At 37.7% G+C, this 19,587-nt stretch overlaps 1 protein-coding gene across 1 annotated transcript; it reads right to left on the bottom strand.

Annotated features, from left to right (window-relative positions):
* Positions 1–12,387: 12,387 nt before the first annotated feature.
* LOC114651275 (olfactory receptor 6N1-like) lies at positions 12,388–18,319 on the bottom strand. The gene is made up of 2 exons (XM_028801218.2): positions 18,250–18,319; positions 12,388–13,367 (listed from the first exon to the last, which is right to left on the bottom strand). The coding sequence occupies exons 1-2, from the start codon at positions 18,317–18,319 to the stop codon at positions 12,388–12,390; spliced, it is 1,050 nt and encodes a 349-aa protein (XP_028657051.2).
* Positions 18,320–19,587: the final 1,268 nt, after the last annotated feature.

Genomic DNA, 19,587 nt, shown 5'->3' with positions numbered 1-19,587 from the left:
TTGTTAAACTACTGAGACTCAGCCTCGTGTTTTGGAGTGCAAGACAGGGACTCACAAGTCACTATATATCTACTCTCTACATATAAAATTCTAAGCCTAAAAGTGCAACAATTTTGTGCAACGATTTTACATGACTTTTTTTGTCATGTTTTTTGTCATGCATTCAAACCTACATATATATGTTTGATATCATTCTTTTCAGAATTTATCGAACTTTAATGTGATGCTGTTAGACTTTCAGATTCTTATTCCGTTTTTAAATTATAAACTAAAATATCAAGTCATGGTTTTTAATATCAAGAAAGTCATGGTTTTTATTTTTGATAAATTATTTTGATAAATAGGAACAAACTATTTAAAAAAATTATCTATTCATAACACCAATGTTTGTATTTAGGCGATTTAGTTAGCTGAAGGTCGAGTTACTATGACCCATTTCATAACACTTTAGTTTTCATCTGATTTTTCCTGTTATTTAAATAAGTCATTTTTTTAAAAAAGTTTTTTTTATCTATAAGAATGTCAGTTAAAATGAATGGATCATTTATTTAGTCTCTTATAAATACTCATCGAGCATAGTGGGCCTCAGTCTAACGGGAATACTCTCATTGGTAAGAGAGTAAATATTTTATTCTTATTTCTTGATTTTTACTCCATTAAATAATAATTAATTTTTCTTTTACATATTTATAGAATTTCATGATTTTGACTCCAATAAATAATCATTTTTCTTTTGTACATTTACAGATTTTACTAATATTGTGGCCACAACTGGGGGTTGTGTGCTGAAGGTGCCAGGGGGTTTGGCCCCCCTAGTATATATATATATATATATATATATATATATATATATATATATATATATATATATATATATATATATATATATCATGGGGAAATTTTGAAAAAAACAGCAACCACGTTCCAGTCTTTATTTAAAAAAACTAATAAATAAAAATTAACTTTTTTTGTTTTGAACTGATCCAGTTATCAAAACTTTCAAAGGCTTTGCTGTGGCTAACACATTTGATTTTCTTCAGTTAAACAGAGAATGATACATTCATAAACACCCAGTGGACACGACGAGGTAGTGAGTTCAAAACGGTAACCTGGAAGCACTTCAACACACAGGAGGGTTTGGGAATTTGGATAAATTTACAGAGGATGTTGAAAAATAGCTGTATATCATACTGGGACAACTTAGCTATTAGCTAAACAGACGCCTTTGAATAATTAAATCATTCCTTGTCTCTAGTAAAATAACTGATGTTATTTTGATGTGTCTACCTAACCTGGATATTGCTGCAGTCAAAATGCATTGTTAAACAGTATACTTGTGTATTAGTTGGAGTGAGTGATAGTTTTTAAGTTACTCTGATATCCCTCTTAATACTTGGCAATATTTTGGGTTTCATATGGTATCCTATCTAGGGCTTGTTCCAGCTGTCACCACTAGGGGGGGCATTACAGGGCCCCCAAACCCCAAACACAGCTACACAGTCACGAGTGCAAATAAGGTTGTTTTATTTTCAGTTGCTCAGGCCAAGATAATATAATACAATATAATACAGCTTCTTCACATCTCCTTCCACACCTACCAGGTGAGTTTTATTCACTTCAACCTGACCTCCAAACTCGGATCAAGGTAAGGTGGTTCCTTTAATACTGGACCCGGAGTGCTTTCAGTAATGCAGTATTGGAAGAACATTCAGGTCTTGTGGAAACTCCTCAAAGTAAGAAGTTCTTCTCGCAGTGGTGCCCTCTGGTGGCTTCTAAGGAGCCCAACAGGGTAGCGTACCTGCACTACACTTCCAGTGTGGCCATGTGGGCATCCAAACTGGATGCATGGCTGAGAAACACTGGAAGAATGACTGCAGTTTTGATGTTGTCCCCCCAAGTCTATCCATTATATTTTCTCCATGAAATGGAAAGAAAAATTACTCCATCCCCAATGCATCTCTTGTTATAAAGGCCTTCCAGGACGGGTAAGGCACCATTCACAAGATCAGTCATGACACCAGTCCATCCAGTATTACATTTACGCTGCCTTGCACCTGATGTTTGCTGGGATAAGCTCCAGCTTCTCTGCAATGTTGTTATGTTTAAGACAGTTTATAAAATGGATGTATGGATGAATGTTTTCCTTTCTGCTATGTTTGAAACTGGTTAATTTAGTGTGTTTAAATTAATCTATACTGCGCGTGAATTGTAAAATGTTTTCCTTATTAGAGAGCTGTGATCCAACACTCAGTGGAAAATAAATTGAACTGAATATTGCCTGATGTACGAGTAAAATTAACAACAACCCTAAACCTAACCTAACCCTTTTCTAGCTGAAAGTATCCTCTATCTATTCATGTTTTAAACCAGATACATTTTTTAGGACTAATTTTTGTAAAGGTTGAGTTTTCAGCCACTTTGCCATAGTGGTCTAAGGCAATGAACATTAAACTGCAAGCCTGCAAGTACCATTCACTCCACCAACTCCTACTGAGACCTTAAGAAAGTCAGTGTCACCTTCCTGTGTTGGTAATAAGGAAATAAATACAACTGCCAACAATTTCATACTGATGGTGTAAGTCTCCTGGTATAAATGTACCTGACAAATATACAGTTATTATTACACTGATATGCAAATAAAATTTTGCTGTTGTCAAAAATTTGATGTGTTCTTTATAGATTTGAGAGTGCTGAATGTAAATCTGGCAACAGAATTGCTTGGTTACATCGAGTGTTTGAGAGGTTTATAATGATATTTTGGAGAGATAAATGGAATATATTTTTCTATAATTAATTATTTAGAGTTAAAAATGTAAATTACACATTTTATTGTCTCAAATGTAATTATGTCTTACAAAGAGTAGTATTTTTTTCTTCTTATAATCCTTTGAAGGTGTTTCATGATGGAATGACCAACAGAACATTGATTCACTTCAGTTCCACAATTAATGTTTCTCCATCTGTGATGCCCTGGTGGAACCTCTCTGCAAGGTCATCAGAGAGCGCTTCCATCTTCTTGGGGGATGAAATCCAAATGAGAGTGTAGGAAATGGATTTTTAAAGAAATGTTTCACCCAAGTGCTAAGTAGGAAGAGAGGAACTCCTCAGCACATTCCCCATAGTTTTCCACCTTTATATTTCAAAAAAAATTGTGGTATACACCTCTTTTGTCTTTCAGTAAAAGAAGGTTGTATATGTTTTTTGCTGTCTGCTTACCTGTTATCTGGTCAAGATAATGGAAGGATCAACCCAAACTTGCATTTTTATGTAAACACCATTTTAAAAATTTTCTTTCTTCTAAACAGTAAAAAGGCATCTTTCTAAGCTTCTAAGTGAAATTTTTTGACTATTTTGATAAAACAAGTATGGAATGTTTAGTTAATATATAAAATAAATTTTTTACTTTTAACTTTTACAATTAATTAAAAGCATATGTGTATATATATATATATATATATATATATATATATATATATATATATATATATATATATATATATATATATATATATATATATGTATGAAGCCATAACAGAAATTATTAAACACAAGGAAAAGGATTGAATGTAACTCAAGGGTTAACTGAACATAACTTAAAGCTTAAGCACATGAGGTCTCTGCCTCGTCTTAGAGAAGCTACCAACATCATTTTCCAAGGTTAGAATAAGACAATGAGTAACAAACACCCCTCCAGAAAGTGGGGATAAACTGATGGGAAAGCCCATACACCCCTCCTGTGAAGCGATGCTAAGATCAGTAGGACAATCCGCAAAACACCACTTTTAACAAAGTGGTGTTCAGAATATTGGGAGAACTGACAAGAGTCAGAAATTACTGGTGGTGTTAGTTGATTGGAGGAAGTAATAAAGTTCTGTACATTAAGAGTGGAAATACATGATGTATTAGATGAGATGATGTAATCAGAAAAAAATATAAAGACAGACGAATTGTTTAATTGATTGCTCACTGCATGGTCTAAGACAGGGATCACTAACTCCAGTCCTGGAGGACCACCATGGCTGCAGGTTTTCATTCTAACCCTTTTCTTAATTAGTGACCTGTTTTTGCTGCTAATTAACTTCTTTTCAATTAACTTCATTTGACTTGCTCTTGAAGACTCAGACCCCTTAGCTGATTCTTTTTCCTTAATTAGCAGCCAAACAATAATGGGATACAAAATGAGCCAAAACAACTGGTGTTCATTATACAATATCAGAAAATAAAGAAAGATGAAGGTCTCGGGAATGCTGATCTGCTCAACATTTTAACAGTGGGCTGTTAGAAAAGAGAAAATCAACAATTTCGGAAATGTCTGCTAATGCATCATGAGAGCAGCAGCAAGCCATGGAATTAAAGGACGGGTTTAATTAACAACAAGAATCAGCACCTGATTAAGCAACTGGTTGGGGTGAAATTGGTTGGAGTTTGAAGCCTTGACTTAGTTGGTTTTCTGTTGGCTCCATCAATTCACACTTCATTTCTGTTTGAGTGCCAATTAAGAAAAGAAATGAAGTAATTCAGAGGAACGATGAAGAAATTCAGGGGAACAAATTTCAAAGAAGCAATTCACAAGAAGTTAATTAGCAGCACAAACAGGGCACTCGTTAAAAAAAGGGTTAGCATGAAAATCTACAGCCACAGTGCTCCTTCAGGACCCATGGTCTAAGACATTTGTGCATATTTCTCTGCAAATAAAGAAGTGTTCTGCATTCAAATCTGGGCTCTGTTACTGTCGTCTTGAAGATGGAGAAAGTATTTTTCCACAACACAAGAAGAGTGAAATAAAATACCATTTGAGAGAAAAAAATTTATACTTGATTTTGGGGATGTTGCCAACTCAATTAATGTTGGGCCAATTTTCAAATTAAAATATACTTCAAAAATATGAGTATGAAAAATTCTAAAGTCATAACTTATTTTTTAAAGAAATCAATAATTGCTTTTTCATAACATAGTTTTTCATTAAATCTGATACAGACTTGCTAGTGGAGAAATTCCAGTTTCAAAAATGAATGTATCACCCATAAATCTATAAAGTAATTTTATGCGGGAGGATTTTAGTATAGACCAGTGTAATAAGACAGTTAATTTATTTCATGTTTTTTTTTTTCTGCACAGGAGGATTTTGGCATAGACCAAGAGCGGCATTTAGGGGTGGCAAGTGGGACCCCACTTTTGAGATCCACATGTCCCATTCAAGCAGATTTGTCAAATTATATTCTCCAGTATATATATATTTGAGATGCTTCTAGGAGGAACCCTTTTAAAATCCATCTCCAAGGTCAAATTACGTACATATACATCCTTTGAAAACATTCCAAAGTCTGAATATTAATGCACAAAAACATGTATCGCTAATGATAACTGGCTGACATGACATCAATGTGAGCTATGACTATGACATCCTGCATATCCTGCTAATTTCCGCATGACACCGCATCGAATTTCGCATTGTCATGGTATTGTCATGAATTATGAATTGCATTTTTTTAATAGATTATATTGTTATATTTTGATAAAGTCCACATGTTATCTTGCAAAAATTTAGCTGAATACTGTAATGAGAAAATCTGGTGTATGTTAACATTATACAGTACATTACAAGTTTATAAAGTACACACATACCAGTAACAGTGTTTGACGTAACCGGCCCCCACACGGGGTTGGTCAGCCCTAAGCCCCGCAAACCCATAAGGCTGCCACTGGATGTAAACCAGTATCATTTGAGCTTTATTTTCAGCAGAAAATTGGGTTTAGAGTATTGCCATGTTTTCTTTTAGCAGAGAGCATTATGAAATATTTTAATATTTTTCTTGGACAGAAATGAAAAGAAGTTATGAAATGGTCTGAGTTTTTCTTTCAATATTCTTTTTTATCGCATCTATTTATTGTCTTTTTACTTTTAAGTAATGCACTAAGACAGAATAAAAAATGATCACACTCAGGTAATTCAGCATTTCCTCCAAAATGCTCATACATATTGCATTTCACCTCTCAGGATGATTATTCAACATGACCAAGTGCTGCGGCAGCTTCCTCTATTAAATATCTGTGTGTTAAAATTCCACATAATGAGTTCAAGAATTTTTTCTGTGTTGTGATGTAATGAAGCTTCATTGACTTGCATAAATGATTTAGTACATGTTGTCACGGTATACGTGCAAGAGCCAAATCTTTTAAGTTAATGAATGGCAAATTTACCTCGATGTGCCTAGTTTTGAAGTTGAATGTAACTTAGCTTAACATACAGTAGATAATGGAAGCTTCAGTTTAATGCTCTATAAGTTACAGTTAATGGAATGTTTTTAACGTTAGGGGAACACTGTTGTCACACAGAACTAAGATTGAAGTTAGGTAGCTAGAAAGAAACATGAACTTTTGGACAGATTGTCATTAAGAGCGTAGAGTTTTCTGACCTTTACGTTATGTTTTGTAAGTGCATGTGGTGAATAATATAACATGTAGAAATATTAAGAGATGTAACCTAACCTAGATACTTAATCCTCAAGCAGATGTATTATTAACTTTTTTCCTAATTTTCTGAGTGAACTGTTTGCTTTGAATTTCACTGAAATCTTTAAAATGAAGACACTTGGAAAAACTGTGTAGTTTTTATGCATGGCGAGTCATGCTAGTGCTAGAATGCCTTTCTATTATCTGCATTAGAACTATTTTGAACTATTTGGAATCCTTGAAAAACGCAGTTACAATAAGTTAAAATCATTTTAATTAGATTAAACTGATGTATTTTTGAGTTACTTAAATATAATTAAAACTCCAGGTTGTGTTATAAAACACATTTTTATTTGACATGCCTTTAACACATTACCTTCAAGCAAGAATTTCCCTGGCCTTTTAACACATGGCGTAAACTTGAACTTAAACTTGAGTAACTAAACGACAGCGAGCACTGCAAATGTCGCTTACCTTTGTTGTCTTAGACTGCAAGGATCAGAAATCAAAATCTGCAGGAAAGCAGGGCTCATTTATTCAAATCCACATCCTTAGGGAGGTTGAATCCTCCATTAGAAATGCAATTAAAAGTCTTAATTAAGAGTGAAACAGCGTAAAATGAAAATTATACCTTTTACTCCCTGACGACATAGACTAAGATTTATGCTGTTGAGTATTATAAGTTGTACAGTGTTAATTATATAAATAAGTACTGACCCTTGAGGGGAGCAGACAGCATAAAATGAAAATTACACCATTTACTTCTTGAAGACATACACTAAGATTCATGTGTAAGAGTGTCATACGCTTTAATTATATAAATAAATACACCACCTTGAGCAGAACTTGTAAGTCTGAATACTTTGAGTCAAAGGATAGTGTTTGAAAACTGAACTTTTAGGATGCTTTATTGAGTAAACCCTTACATTTTAATTCAGTTCATTGTACATTTTTAGATCTTAGAGTCCAATGAAAATTACTTGCTGCTTGGTTCAATGCAAATACAGTATTGGTCAGAATGAAATATAATATTCTCAGTCCACCTTAAATAAATTTACAGCCATGAGAGCCTATCCTAGCAGCTCTAAGGTGCAAGGCAGGAAGCAGGCCTAGAGAAGCTGCCAGTTCAGTACAGGGCTCACATACACACACACACACACACACACACTCTCTCTCTCTCTTGCATTCTGCTAACCAAACAGACACTAGGTGGAGTGGTGGCTCTGAGGCTAGGGATCTGCACTGGCAATCGGAAGGTTGCAGGTTCGAATCCCGTAAATGCCAATAGGGACTCTGCTCTGTTGGGCCCTTGTGTAAGGCCCTTAACACTGCAATTGCTGAGCACTTTGACTAGTGAGAAAAGCGCTATATACTGCAAATGCAAAGAATTATTATTATATTATTACACTCCATTTGGTAATTGAAGGGAAAACCTGAGGATGTGGAGGAAAACCCAGTCGAGTACAGTGAGAGCATGTAAACTCCACACAGATAATAACCAGCCTCTAAATTCAAACCCCGGATCCCATGAAGTGGTGGTAGCACAATGATAAAGCAAATTACTGCATAAATCAGTCATACTAAAAATCTAATAAGCATCAATAAACATATGTGTAAAATTCAGTGAATATACGCCTGATAAAAATATGCAACATTTACACCACCGTTGTGCCGCTGTCTTCAAGGTGCTTCACATTACTGATCAGACTTTTTCTTTGCTTACTCCTGTGTGCTAACCCAGAATTAGACATTAAACTCGACGGATCAGCCATTATTCGTAACTGAGTATTGTATGTCATTCTCTCCATTGAAATATGCGTGATACAGCATACATTTTTAAAGATGAGTAGAGGAAATTATGTCATCAGGATCAGGACCGGAAGTGACATCATCGGGGCTCGGAACTGGAAGTAATGTTATCGAAACCTGTAAGAATTTCCTGTAGTTGGTCTGCAGAAGAAAGAGAGAGAGGGGTCAGTGCATTCTGCCACCCCCTGGTCTGGCATAGAATTACCCTAATTTCAAGCCCTTTAGCTGCCTCCCATGCGCACGTGTGTGACAGTATGTTTACTTCATTATGTATGACCTCTTTTGTGAGGTACTTTGATAAAAACATCTGCTAAGCAAATAAATGTAAATATAAATGTTAGTAAATAAATGTTATTATGCACTTTAACAAATAAAGGTATCAGAGTGGTTCTTCAGAGTGATGGCATAGGGGCACCATTTTTGGTTCCCCAAAGACCCATCCATGTGAAGGTTCCAGAAAGCATCTTTATTTATTTTGATCTATAACTGGCACTATATTGTAAATAACCATGACAAGATGGTAACAGATTTGCGAAATACCAGTGGCTCGTGATATTAAAAGGACTTTCATGGCATACAAAACACAGGCTTAGTTCAGGTTGTTCTAATCTGTTAGCGTCCACTTTAAAAAATAAAGGAGCATTTCTTCGGCATGATGCCATAGGTGAACCATTTGTGGTTCCCCAAATACCCATCTATGTGAAGATTCCAAAAAGAACTTTTATTTCTTTTGATCCGTAACAGGCTCCATATATTAAATAACCATAAATAGAAGGTAACAGATTTGTGTTTACCGAAGGGTCATGATTTAAAAGGACTCTCATGGCATACAATAACTTAAGCTAAGCCCAGGTTTATAATCTGTTAGTGTCCTGCTGCGTAGCCTACCATAAATGAAAGATTTCAGTTTGTTTTTCTACATATTAGGAAGTTTTCCAGAGCACAAAGAACCAACTTCCTATGTGAAAAACCCATCCCAGAATGAAATGATTCTTTGTCAAGTAATAGCTCTATGAGTAACCACACAACCCAGTAAGGAGCCATAAAATGTCATTAAAGAACAAGAATTTTTTTTAAGAGCGTGGAATGAATATATAAAAAGAGTTCATCTTGTCACTGGTCATGTCACAGACTTGCCACATGTAGAGAAATAACCCCTTTATTTCAAATTTGGTTTGGATTTGTCCTTGCTACAACAACAGCAATTTATTTCTTGTATAGCTTAAACTCACACAAGGAATATCTCAATGGACGTTAACAAACTCTGTTTTTCGACAGCCCCCCCAGCCTTGATTCCCTAAGAGTACAAGTTAAAACTTCCAAAAAACCTTATAGTGAAAAAAAATGGAAGAAATCTTGGGAAAGGCAATTCAGTGAGAAACCCCTTTCCAGGTAGGTTGGGCGTGCAATGGGTGTCAAAAATATGGTAAATACAACACACAGAGACAGCCAGTCTATTATGGCCATCTCAGAAATTCAACACAATAGTACAAACTACATTGTTCTTGCACAGCACTCCTCATCAAGTGCAGAGGCAGAATGCAAAAATAGATTATACCACTCACTAAATACAGAACTATCACATGCATAGATACAGATCTGTTTAACTATATCAAAACCAAAGTAGAAATGAATTAACATAAATGAAAAACCACAGTATCTGTCCATCAGCTAATTGTAGAGCCACAGACAGATTGTAGAGCCAGACACAGTCCGAGTCTAGGGGCCTCATGTATGAACAGTGCGTACGCACAAAAATGTTGCGTAAGTCTGTTTCCACACTCAAATCGTGATGTATAACACCTAAACTTTGCGTAAATCCACACACATTTTCACAGTAGCTAAATGCTTGGCGTACGCAGGTTCTCTGCTCGGTTATGCAAACTGGCGGCACCCAGCGTCAAAGCAGTGCTTTTGTTCCAGTGTGGTTTCCCTTTCTTTTTTAGGTTCATATCCCTGATGTGGCTTTATCATATACACTGAAATTAACCGCATATTGTTTATTAGTTTAATGCATCTGATTGTAATTAACCTGTAACAGTATAATGGTCCACAGAATGGTCAAACTAATCTAAATACCATAGCTGCTTTAGCGTTGTTACTCTCACTGCACTTTCTTCTTCTTCATTCAGCTGCTCCTGTTAGGGGTTGCCACAGTGGTTCATCTTTTTCCATATTACTCTCACTGCAGCACTCGGAGTATTTATATCACTGTATCTGAGTAGGGAATCACAGCTCTACAGCAGCTGATTGGAAAGAGAATTATCAGAATACAGCATCAAGCACATGCTGCCTCAGCAATGCTGCCTATTTGGACTGCTCTCATCCGGCAAACACTTCAGGGCCTTTCCTCGTGGCTCAGGAACAGTTTCATCCCAAGAACTGTAAACGATGCCTGTACTCATGCACCGCACGCCCGCCCTGCTGGCCGCTGCCGAAAGTTGATTCTACATTAAAATAAAATAAAAATTAAAAGAGGAATAACCTTGGAGGTCAATCATCACCCCAAAAGTGGACAGTAGACGTCACATAGTATATGTGTACGAAATTTCATGTCAATAGGTCAAACGGTTTGCAAGCAACAGGTGATTTAAAATCCTGGCCAGACCAACTTCCAACCACGGTAGCATATTATATATGAGGATTAAACTGCGTACATTTCTATAAAAACTGAAAAAAAACTGAGGTGTTCTAAAACTTTTAACCTGTAGTAATATATTGGTAATATATAATATATAATTTGTCACATATGCGCGTCTGTGGATCACCATATGAGCTCATCTGAAGCAGGTTCTACCATGTTGACAAGGGGCAATCACGTTACCCATCTCCTCTTATGATCTCCTTCCGGGTGTACTTCTGGGTGTGGCAGCAGTCTAGCTGAGGAAGACTCAGCCATTCCCCTTGCACCCCCTGGTGGTGTCCACGGGCCTTGGCAGTGCTGAACTTCCATTCTCAAACCCTGTGGCACTGTAGAAATTCAGGGGGGCTGCCCTCTGTCGTCCTGGGGAAGGTATTTCCCTGTGCAAGCTCCTTCCCCTGGTCCTTCCCTTATGAAGGCATTCCATCTGGTTAAGAGTCCCAGCTGTCCATCACAATATATAGTTAAATTTTAGTACCCTTTCTATTGGGCCCAATGTAAAAGGTGCACAGCAGAATAATTTAAGTTTGACATTGCTCATCACTCAGTTTTCTTTTCCTTTGACAGCCAAGTGGACTAACCCCTCCCTGGTAGATCACCTTGTGCTCACCTCAGTCTCTTTGATTCCACCTGTTTGGTGTCTGATGAAATAAAAACCAGCTCATCTTTCAAGATTGCATTAGTTGTTAAATGGTTGAGGATGAAAACACATCGTTCTGGCCATAACCTCAAAGTTTTCTCTGGGTGCTTGTTCTCCATCAATTAAAGAGGGGTTTCACTTGATGCTCCAACCCTTTCTCTCTGAATGTACTAATACCGGTGGTATGGAACCAGAGTGGAGCAGCAAGAATTGTTGGGGTACCAACCTGGTAGCCCCGTTTAAATACAGTGAAAGAAAAAAGGAAAGTGTGGCCAAAGACACAACAAAAATAGATGCTGATCAAAATCAGCCCACACAGTGATCTCTGAGCTTGTCTTGTGATCTTGTATCTCACGTGGAAGATCATAACAATAATAATACATTTTATTTATATAGCACCTTGTTATCAAATCCTGGTCGTGAGTGGCTGAAAGAGGGCCTTCTTTGGGTGTCTTCTAGCAGATATGGGAGAAAGAGAAAATACCATTAGTGACAGCGCCCCCTCTCGCCTTGGAGTGGAACTACTTACTTTAGTCAAACCCGCAAGGTGATCCCCAGTCACATATGCGTGGCAATACTGTATACACACAAACATTCACACACATATATATAATAATCCTACTAACTGCTAATAATACACCTTGCAGGGTAAGATCAATGAACCACAATATTAACATGAGTGGCAATCGGTTTGTATTTACATTTGCTGATTTACTTACTTTAATTTTTTTAGAAGTGAATAGAGCTCAGTTTATTTTTTGAATATTCCTTTTATTTCTGGAGAAAGGCAAATGAGACACATTAAAACAAAAAACTCATTTAATTGTCTAGAGCATATTTAACATTATGCTATAAATATTTGATTTCTTCTCAGAATTCTTAAGATGCTCTCCCTGATCTCTTTTGTCCTCAAACAATATATCATGGGGTTCATCAGAGGAGGAAACATATTCTGAATGAGCGCCGCCATGATCCTCAAGTCTGCAGAAGTTCCAGGAATTCGGTAGGAGATGTAGATGCTGGCAGCAGTCAAGAAGAAAACTGAAATAACAACAATGTGTGTGATGCAGGTGGAGAAAGTCTTCACACATTCCTCGGACCTGGCGATCTTCAGTACAGACCTAACAATTCTGACGTATGAATATAGGATATATAAGAGCGGGAAGAATAGTGAGCACAGAGATATGGATAAGGCAACATAGTTATTGACAACAGTTTCAGCACAAGCAAGTCGGATTACAGAGACGTGGTCACAGAAACAATGGATGACTTTATTGGGTCCACAGAAAGGCAGCCGGAGAGCTAAGATTAGGGGAATCGTTGGGCCAAGAAACCCACCTATCCAGCAGCAAACTATTAGCTTACATGCACCAAGATTTGTCATAATGTTGCAGTAGTGCAATGGGTGACAGATAGCAAGATATCTGTCGTACGCCATGAGACCTAGAAGAAACGACTCCGCTGTGACCAAGCCATGGTGGAATAAGAGCTGTGCAAAGCATGCAGCAAAGGAGATACTCCGATTGTCAATCATGAAGATTGCTATCATTTTGGGAATAGTGATGGAGGCAACGATTAGGTCTAAAAAAGCTAAGCTGCAAATGAGTATGTACATAGGCATCCGGAGGCTTTTGTCCTTTGCAAATATTAGTATGATCAGAAGATTTCCCAGAAGAATAAGCAAGTAAATTGTGAGGAAGACTCCTGATAGAATAATTTTACTCTCCTGGTTTTCGAGACCAGGAAAGCCAACAAGGATGAATTCTGTGGACAGATGAAAGGTTTTGGTTTGTGCTTGACATGACAGCAAGTAAACAACTGTACCTGTGGAGTGAAAAGAAAAAGAGCAGTAAAAAAATCAAAAGTAAATCTCCATTTGAGGCTCAAAACTTAATCATTTTTCTTTATCAGTGGTGTTGTTTAACACATGATCACTTTATTACCCCTTATGCTTCTCAAAATAATTATATGGTATATATTAAGTTGCATTTTATGAAAATAAATGGGAAAGAATACATAAATATGTCGTCATAGTCTTCTTCACACCCCTATGAGGACTGAGGCAGGAATTCAAAAGAAAGAATAGGATGAGGAGAAGAGGAACTCCACATACCTCAAAATATGTTATGTTTATTTTTCAGGAGAGGTCTAACAGAAGGACATACCCAAAACACAACTAGAAGATCCATGGAGTTTGCCCACCCTAAGAAGGTTAGGTTTAGGGAGTTGGGTTCTGAGCCTTGAGATCATTTGGCCAAAGGCATAATGGAATAGAGAAGGCCAGTTTTGCATCCTGCTGCTACAATGGAGGAGCTCTGCCTAATATTGGTCAAGGCGTAAAATAGATACTACTCTATGGGACCTTAGTGTGAACAAGAGAGGAGGAGAAGGAAGGAGCCAGAATTAAAATAAAAATGGGATTTGATTTGAAGTGAAGAGATCTCACCTCAGGTTGGGGTTTATTGCCATGTATACATAGTTTGATAAAATTCTTACTTACACGTCTTCTCAAAATAGTGGTAGTGATACAAAAACAACAGACATACATACACATGCAAAAAATTACACAACATATTGTAAGGACAGGTGACCTGACTGAGACATGTTGAGTTTCCTAACGTGGAAGGGAGACCACTCTATCGTTTGTTATAGAAGAAAGTGGAGGTCTATCTGGCTTAGGTCAGGAGGCAGGCAACAGGTGCCCTTGCAGAAGTGGGTTCTCTGGAATAGACTGAAGATCTTTACCCAGCTAGGAGGCCAGTATAATAGAGAAACAGGGCTGCTTTACAGCACTACAGTTCCAGCATGTCTTGCGAATGTCTATATGAATCTAAAGGATGCTGCCATCTAACATGTCTTGGGAGCAGATATTTCTGGCTGATTGACTCTTCCTGCCTCTCTATTATACTGGCCTCCCAGCATTGTATGGATCTTCAATCCATCCTAACTTAGACCCAAAAGAACCCACTTCCACAAGGGCATCTAACTCCCTGCCTCCAGGCCATGGTAGGGGATCCTTGCCTTTCTGCTTGTATCTTTAATGGTCTTGCCTCCCGTCCAGGTATGAAATCTTGACCCATCCCAGCCGATACCCCATACACACCATTTAATGCAATATATATTATGACAGGAAGGGTGACAGTTTTATGTTCGGAGAGTTTGGAGATCTGCACACAGCTCCTTCTTGTCCTTTGTGGACCCTTTTTTCCAAAAAGAAATTCACTTTGCAGTGAAATTTTAGAATGATTTGTATTTAATTAGTTGGCTATTGCCCAAAGTTTTGGCCCCCATTTTCAAATAAGTCTTTAAAAGTATCCATTTCTGATGTGAAAAAGGTCCTCCTCATCTGAGGCTTTTGTTTTACAAGTTATTTTATATCCCATCCACCTTATTGAAAAGCACTTCTGACGATACCAATGTAGAATTTTAATGAATGAGGCTAAACATAGCTCATTCTTCTGAAGAATTATAAGAATGTTTTTGTACGTTAGTAAATTACCCTGGTAATTACCCTGTCATCTTGTTCTATGTCTTAAGTAAAACTAGGGGGCTCTACCCCCTGCTCGCTTCTCTCGCCAACCCCCTACTCGCTAGTCATTTCCTGGATCTGCCGCTTGAGATGAATCATGCTGTGCTTTTGGATAAACATGAATATCAACTCTCTCTTTGATATCTCCATCTTTTGAAACTATTATCGCTGACAATTCGTCACATGTTGGTTTATTATATATGCAACTGTGCTCTTTCAGATTCACATAGAAATCTAAGAAAACTTCTTTGTCTGTGTTTTTCAGATAAATTTCGTGTAAAGTGCAATACTTTTTGATGTATGGATTTGTATCCATTATTGGCTGTATAATTTCTAATACATCCGATCGTTTAACTATTTCGATTCTATATTGCATCGCTTCTCTGTGATCATATATATAAACCTGACCGAATTGTGGTTTCTTTGAAATAAAACTTGTAGTAACTTTTAATTGTTGCAGGACCACAGGTTCTCATAGCGTATGGTCCTTATCGTGAAAATCTATGTTTTGAGAATTGAATGATGAGAACATGAACAGATTATTGTAGATGCAGATATTTTGCCTGTAGTGTTTGTGGATTTCACTTTCAGCAAGTAACAAATCTTTTATTTCTTGCAGATACGCCTCTTCATTGGGAAGAACCACTACTTTTCCCTGATAGCAACACGAATTAGACGATCTACAAGTCTCCGACTTAAACTTTAAAGCCAAACAATATCTACATACTTCTGTCATATCACCTATGTCCATATATTCGATCTCTTTTCGATGTTCCATTATTTCACCTAGTAATAATTTCCGTTTGTTTGTGCTAATGAGATCTTTACTCTCAGTTTTTTGAGACTTTCGAATTTTAGTACATTCATAATCTCTAACCTGCTCTCCATGTGTATTGCGCCAACGTTTTTGGACTTCTTTACGCAGTGGCGTAGCTGGGGGGGTTTAGGGGGGACATCTGTCCCTGGGCGCAGCATCCAGAAAGTGCCATTTTAAAATTTTCTTTCCCTTCCCCATTGCATTTTGGCAAACAGGAGGGGGCGCAAAATCTTCTGTTGTCCCAGGGCGCTGAAAACCCTGGCTACGCCTCTGTCTTTACGATGTTCTACTTTGTCTTCTACTCTTTGTTTTTTATTTCCGACCCTGACTGGACCTGATAGGTTTTCAATTCCACTTGGGCTGGGCTGATTATAAAACTTTCCTTATTTTCCAAATTTGCACTTAGATTATTATTTATTCTTTTTTGAATTATTTTCTCTCCAATGTTTTTTTTTCTTTTTGACGTGCTGCCCTTTCTTCTTCGCTTAGCTGTTAGACGTTTTTTCTAGAACGTATAAAATTACTGTCCAGAAAAGGACTACATTGAAGGAAACAAATAGATTGTATGTCTTGTATTAAAATGAGGAAAACGTAAACATTTATAAGAACTGAGAGCACAGGAACTGTGTCTGACAATAGCATTCACATGAACGAGAGGTGAGTGGACCTTCAGCATGGTTAAATCTCCTGGCACAAAGTCTCGTCTCGCGGGACTTGAAATTATCTCTCTGAAAAAGTCTTGTCTCGTCCCTAGATTTTTTTATATAATAATATGTGATTGCAAAAGAATGCGGGTTGGAAAATGGATGGATGGATGGATATTGTGATATTATATACAGGGGATTCAGGAAGTATTCAGACTCCTTCACTTATCTACACACTTTATTGTGATGTAGATTTATTTTAAAATGAAAAAAATTGCCATTTAAACCCATCAATCTAGAGTCAGCAAACCATAATAAGAAAATGAAAGCATGTTTTCAGAAAGTTTTGAAAACGTATTAAATCAAAAACTGAAATCTCTCATTCCTAGATGTATTCAGACCCTTTAGTGTGGCACTCCAAATTGTGCTCAGGTGTGCCCTCTTTGCTTTAATTCTCCTTGAGATGTGTCCAGAACTTTGCTGGAGTCCACCTGTGGAAAACTGAATTGAGTGGACATCATTTACAAAGGCAAACACCTGTGTTAAAAAGGTCTTATAATTTACATGTCTGGAGGAACAATCAAGCCATGAAGTCCAAGGAAATCTCTGCAGACCTCTGTGCTCAAACGGTGGTCAGGCATACATTAGGTCAAGGGGATAAAATCACTTCTAAAGCTTTGAGTGTTGGTCTCATTAATTATTGAATGAAAGTTATTTGGAACCAACAGGACTTTTCCTAGAGCTGGCAGTCTGGGCAAGACGAAACCTGGTCAGGGAGGTGGCCAAGAACCCAATGGTCACTTTGACAGAGCTTTCAGAAGTCCTCAGCTGACATGGGAGAACCTTTTGGATCATCCCTGCAGCACACAACCAGTTGTTTATGGTAGAGTGGCTACACGGAAGCCACTCATAAGTAAAAGGCATACGACCTCATGTTTGGAGTTTGCATAATGGCATTTAAAGAACTTTAAGAGTATATGCACACATCCTCAACCTTAGGCAACAGCTTCCTTTTGACCTATAGTATACATCCAAGACAACACTAGAGTGGCTCTGTGAAAAGTCTATGAATGTCCTTCCCCTCCCATCTCACAACCAAGAGAAGGAGCTGAAGTCAGTCACAAAATTCTCAGAGCTTAAGTGAGTGTGTTAAACCCGGTGTAAATTTTGGCTACTTATGAAAGTTAGCGCTTTTTTATTATTCAGTTTTATTCTGTCAGTGACGTTCACAAGGTACAACAAACTTGCCTCTCCCTCCCTGAATTGATGGCATTTATCTCCATTGTTTTGACAAGAGCAGTGATGACCACAGTTGGTGCTGTGGTTGATGCCTGCTCAGAACTATTTGTTGTACTGGCAATCAAAGGCACAACCGTTACAATAGACAGTCTTCTTCACAGTGCTTTCTCTGCCAGATCTACACACTAGCGTGCCGAATTGCTCACGTACTGACGTGACTTTAACTGCAGGGAGAAGTCCCATTTTATTTTATGGTACCAAGCAGAGTTGTGTTGCAGTACAGCAGTCTATTAGCTAGCAAAAGCACTGTGAAGAAGCTGCCTGTTGTTACGATTCTGCCTTTGTCCAGAAATGGCTACATAAGCTTTATGACCACATACTCAGAAAGTCTTTGCAATGGGTTGTAACTCAAAACACAGTTCTCAACAAAATGTTGCCAAATGTCCGATACTGCAGCAAGCCTGTTGTTTTTCACACATTCTGCATGGGTGTCTTTGTTGTCAACGTGTGAATGCCGCATGATGGTCTGATAGCAGTCACAGGACATCATATCTTTGATTGCTGGTACAACAAATAGTTCTGAGCAGGCATCAACCACAGCACCCACTGTGGTCATCACTGCTCTTGTGAAAAGAATGGAGGTAAATACCATCAACTCAGAGAGGGAGAGGCAAGTTTGTTGTACCACATGAACGTCACTGACAGAATAAAACTTTTACAAGTAGACAACATTTACACCGGATTTAACAGACTCAAATCAAATGTATGTGTTTATTATATTATAGTAATAATAATAGCAGCTCACTACTTAACTCTTTCAGGGTGGATGTCGACTTTTGTCGAAATTCAGGGGTAGAGGATGGTAGTCAGCCATAAACGGCGACAAAACTTGCGATTACATTTTAGTCTGACTCTCTCTTTGCTAGATGGGAAGTTATCTTTATTGATTTGACCTCAATTCCCCGCACATGCATGAGTAGCAAAGAGCAAAGAACCTCCAAAATGGCATCAACATCTGGCGAGAGACCAAAGTGAATGTGCAAAGCAAAATACATTGTGGACATTGATTTCCATATAGTTGGTGAATCAAGACTGTGACTGTTCGGACTCCAATTTTAATGCAAGTGAACTGGAGATGAAGATCGAAAACGAAAGTGAGGTACCAGTATCAGCTGATCAATCCCCAGCTGATTGTGGTGCTGAACACATTTGTGTAGCTGATGCACCTACAGCAGTGTTTGCCTGGGAAGACCGCCACTTATGACAACAAGAGGTGCAAACCAGATTGTGTTGCAGTGCAACTGCCATCGCAGCGTATAGACAGCCAGGCAGCTAGCCCACCACGCATTCCTGCTGCCAGAAATGGCTAATAGGCGCCGCCAGCAGCCACAGCATGCAGCAACATACGTTTTATATTGATTTATGTATGAAACCATTTCTTTGTGTGCATTTCTGAAATCTGAGATTTTTGGAAAAAAATATTCACCCCTTAAAGAGTTAAAATGTGGAGCGCCCAGACTCAAACCCATAACCTTTGGGTTATAAGGCAGCAGTTCTTACCTCTACACCATCCAAGAATACAGATCAACTTCCTGTCGATTGACATCTGAGCTCGGGTTTTTAACTCATTGACAGCAACTTGTAAATTGAATGATTTTTTTTCTTTGGTTATATTCTTGAATAAAAGCGCACATATTTATTTAATATTTGGACTAAAGTCTTCACACATTATACACTTCACCTCATTATTAGTATAACATGAAAAATGTTTCTGCTTTAGTTATGTGGTCTTTCTTGCCTCCTATTTCCTGTCAT

This window comes from Erpetoichthys calabaricus, chromosome 4 (genome assembly GCF_900747795.2).
Source record: "Erpetoichthys calabaricus chromosome 4, fErpCal1.3, whole genome shotgun sequence".
NCBI lineage: Eukaryota > Metazoa > Chordata > Cladistia > Polypteriformes > Polypteridae > Erpetoichthys > Erpetoichthys calabaricus.
Note: the sequence above shows the minus strand (reverse complement) of the source record. Positions and strands in the feature narration are given on the sequence as shown.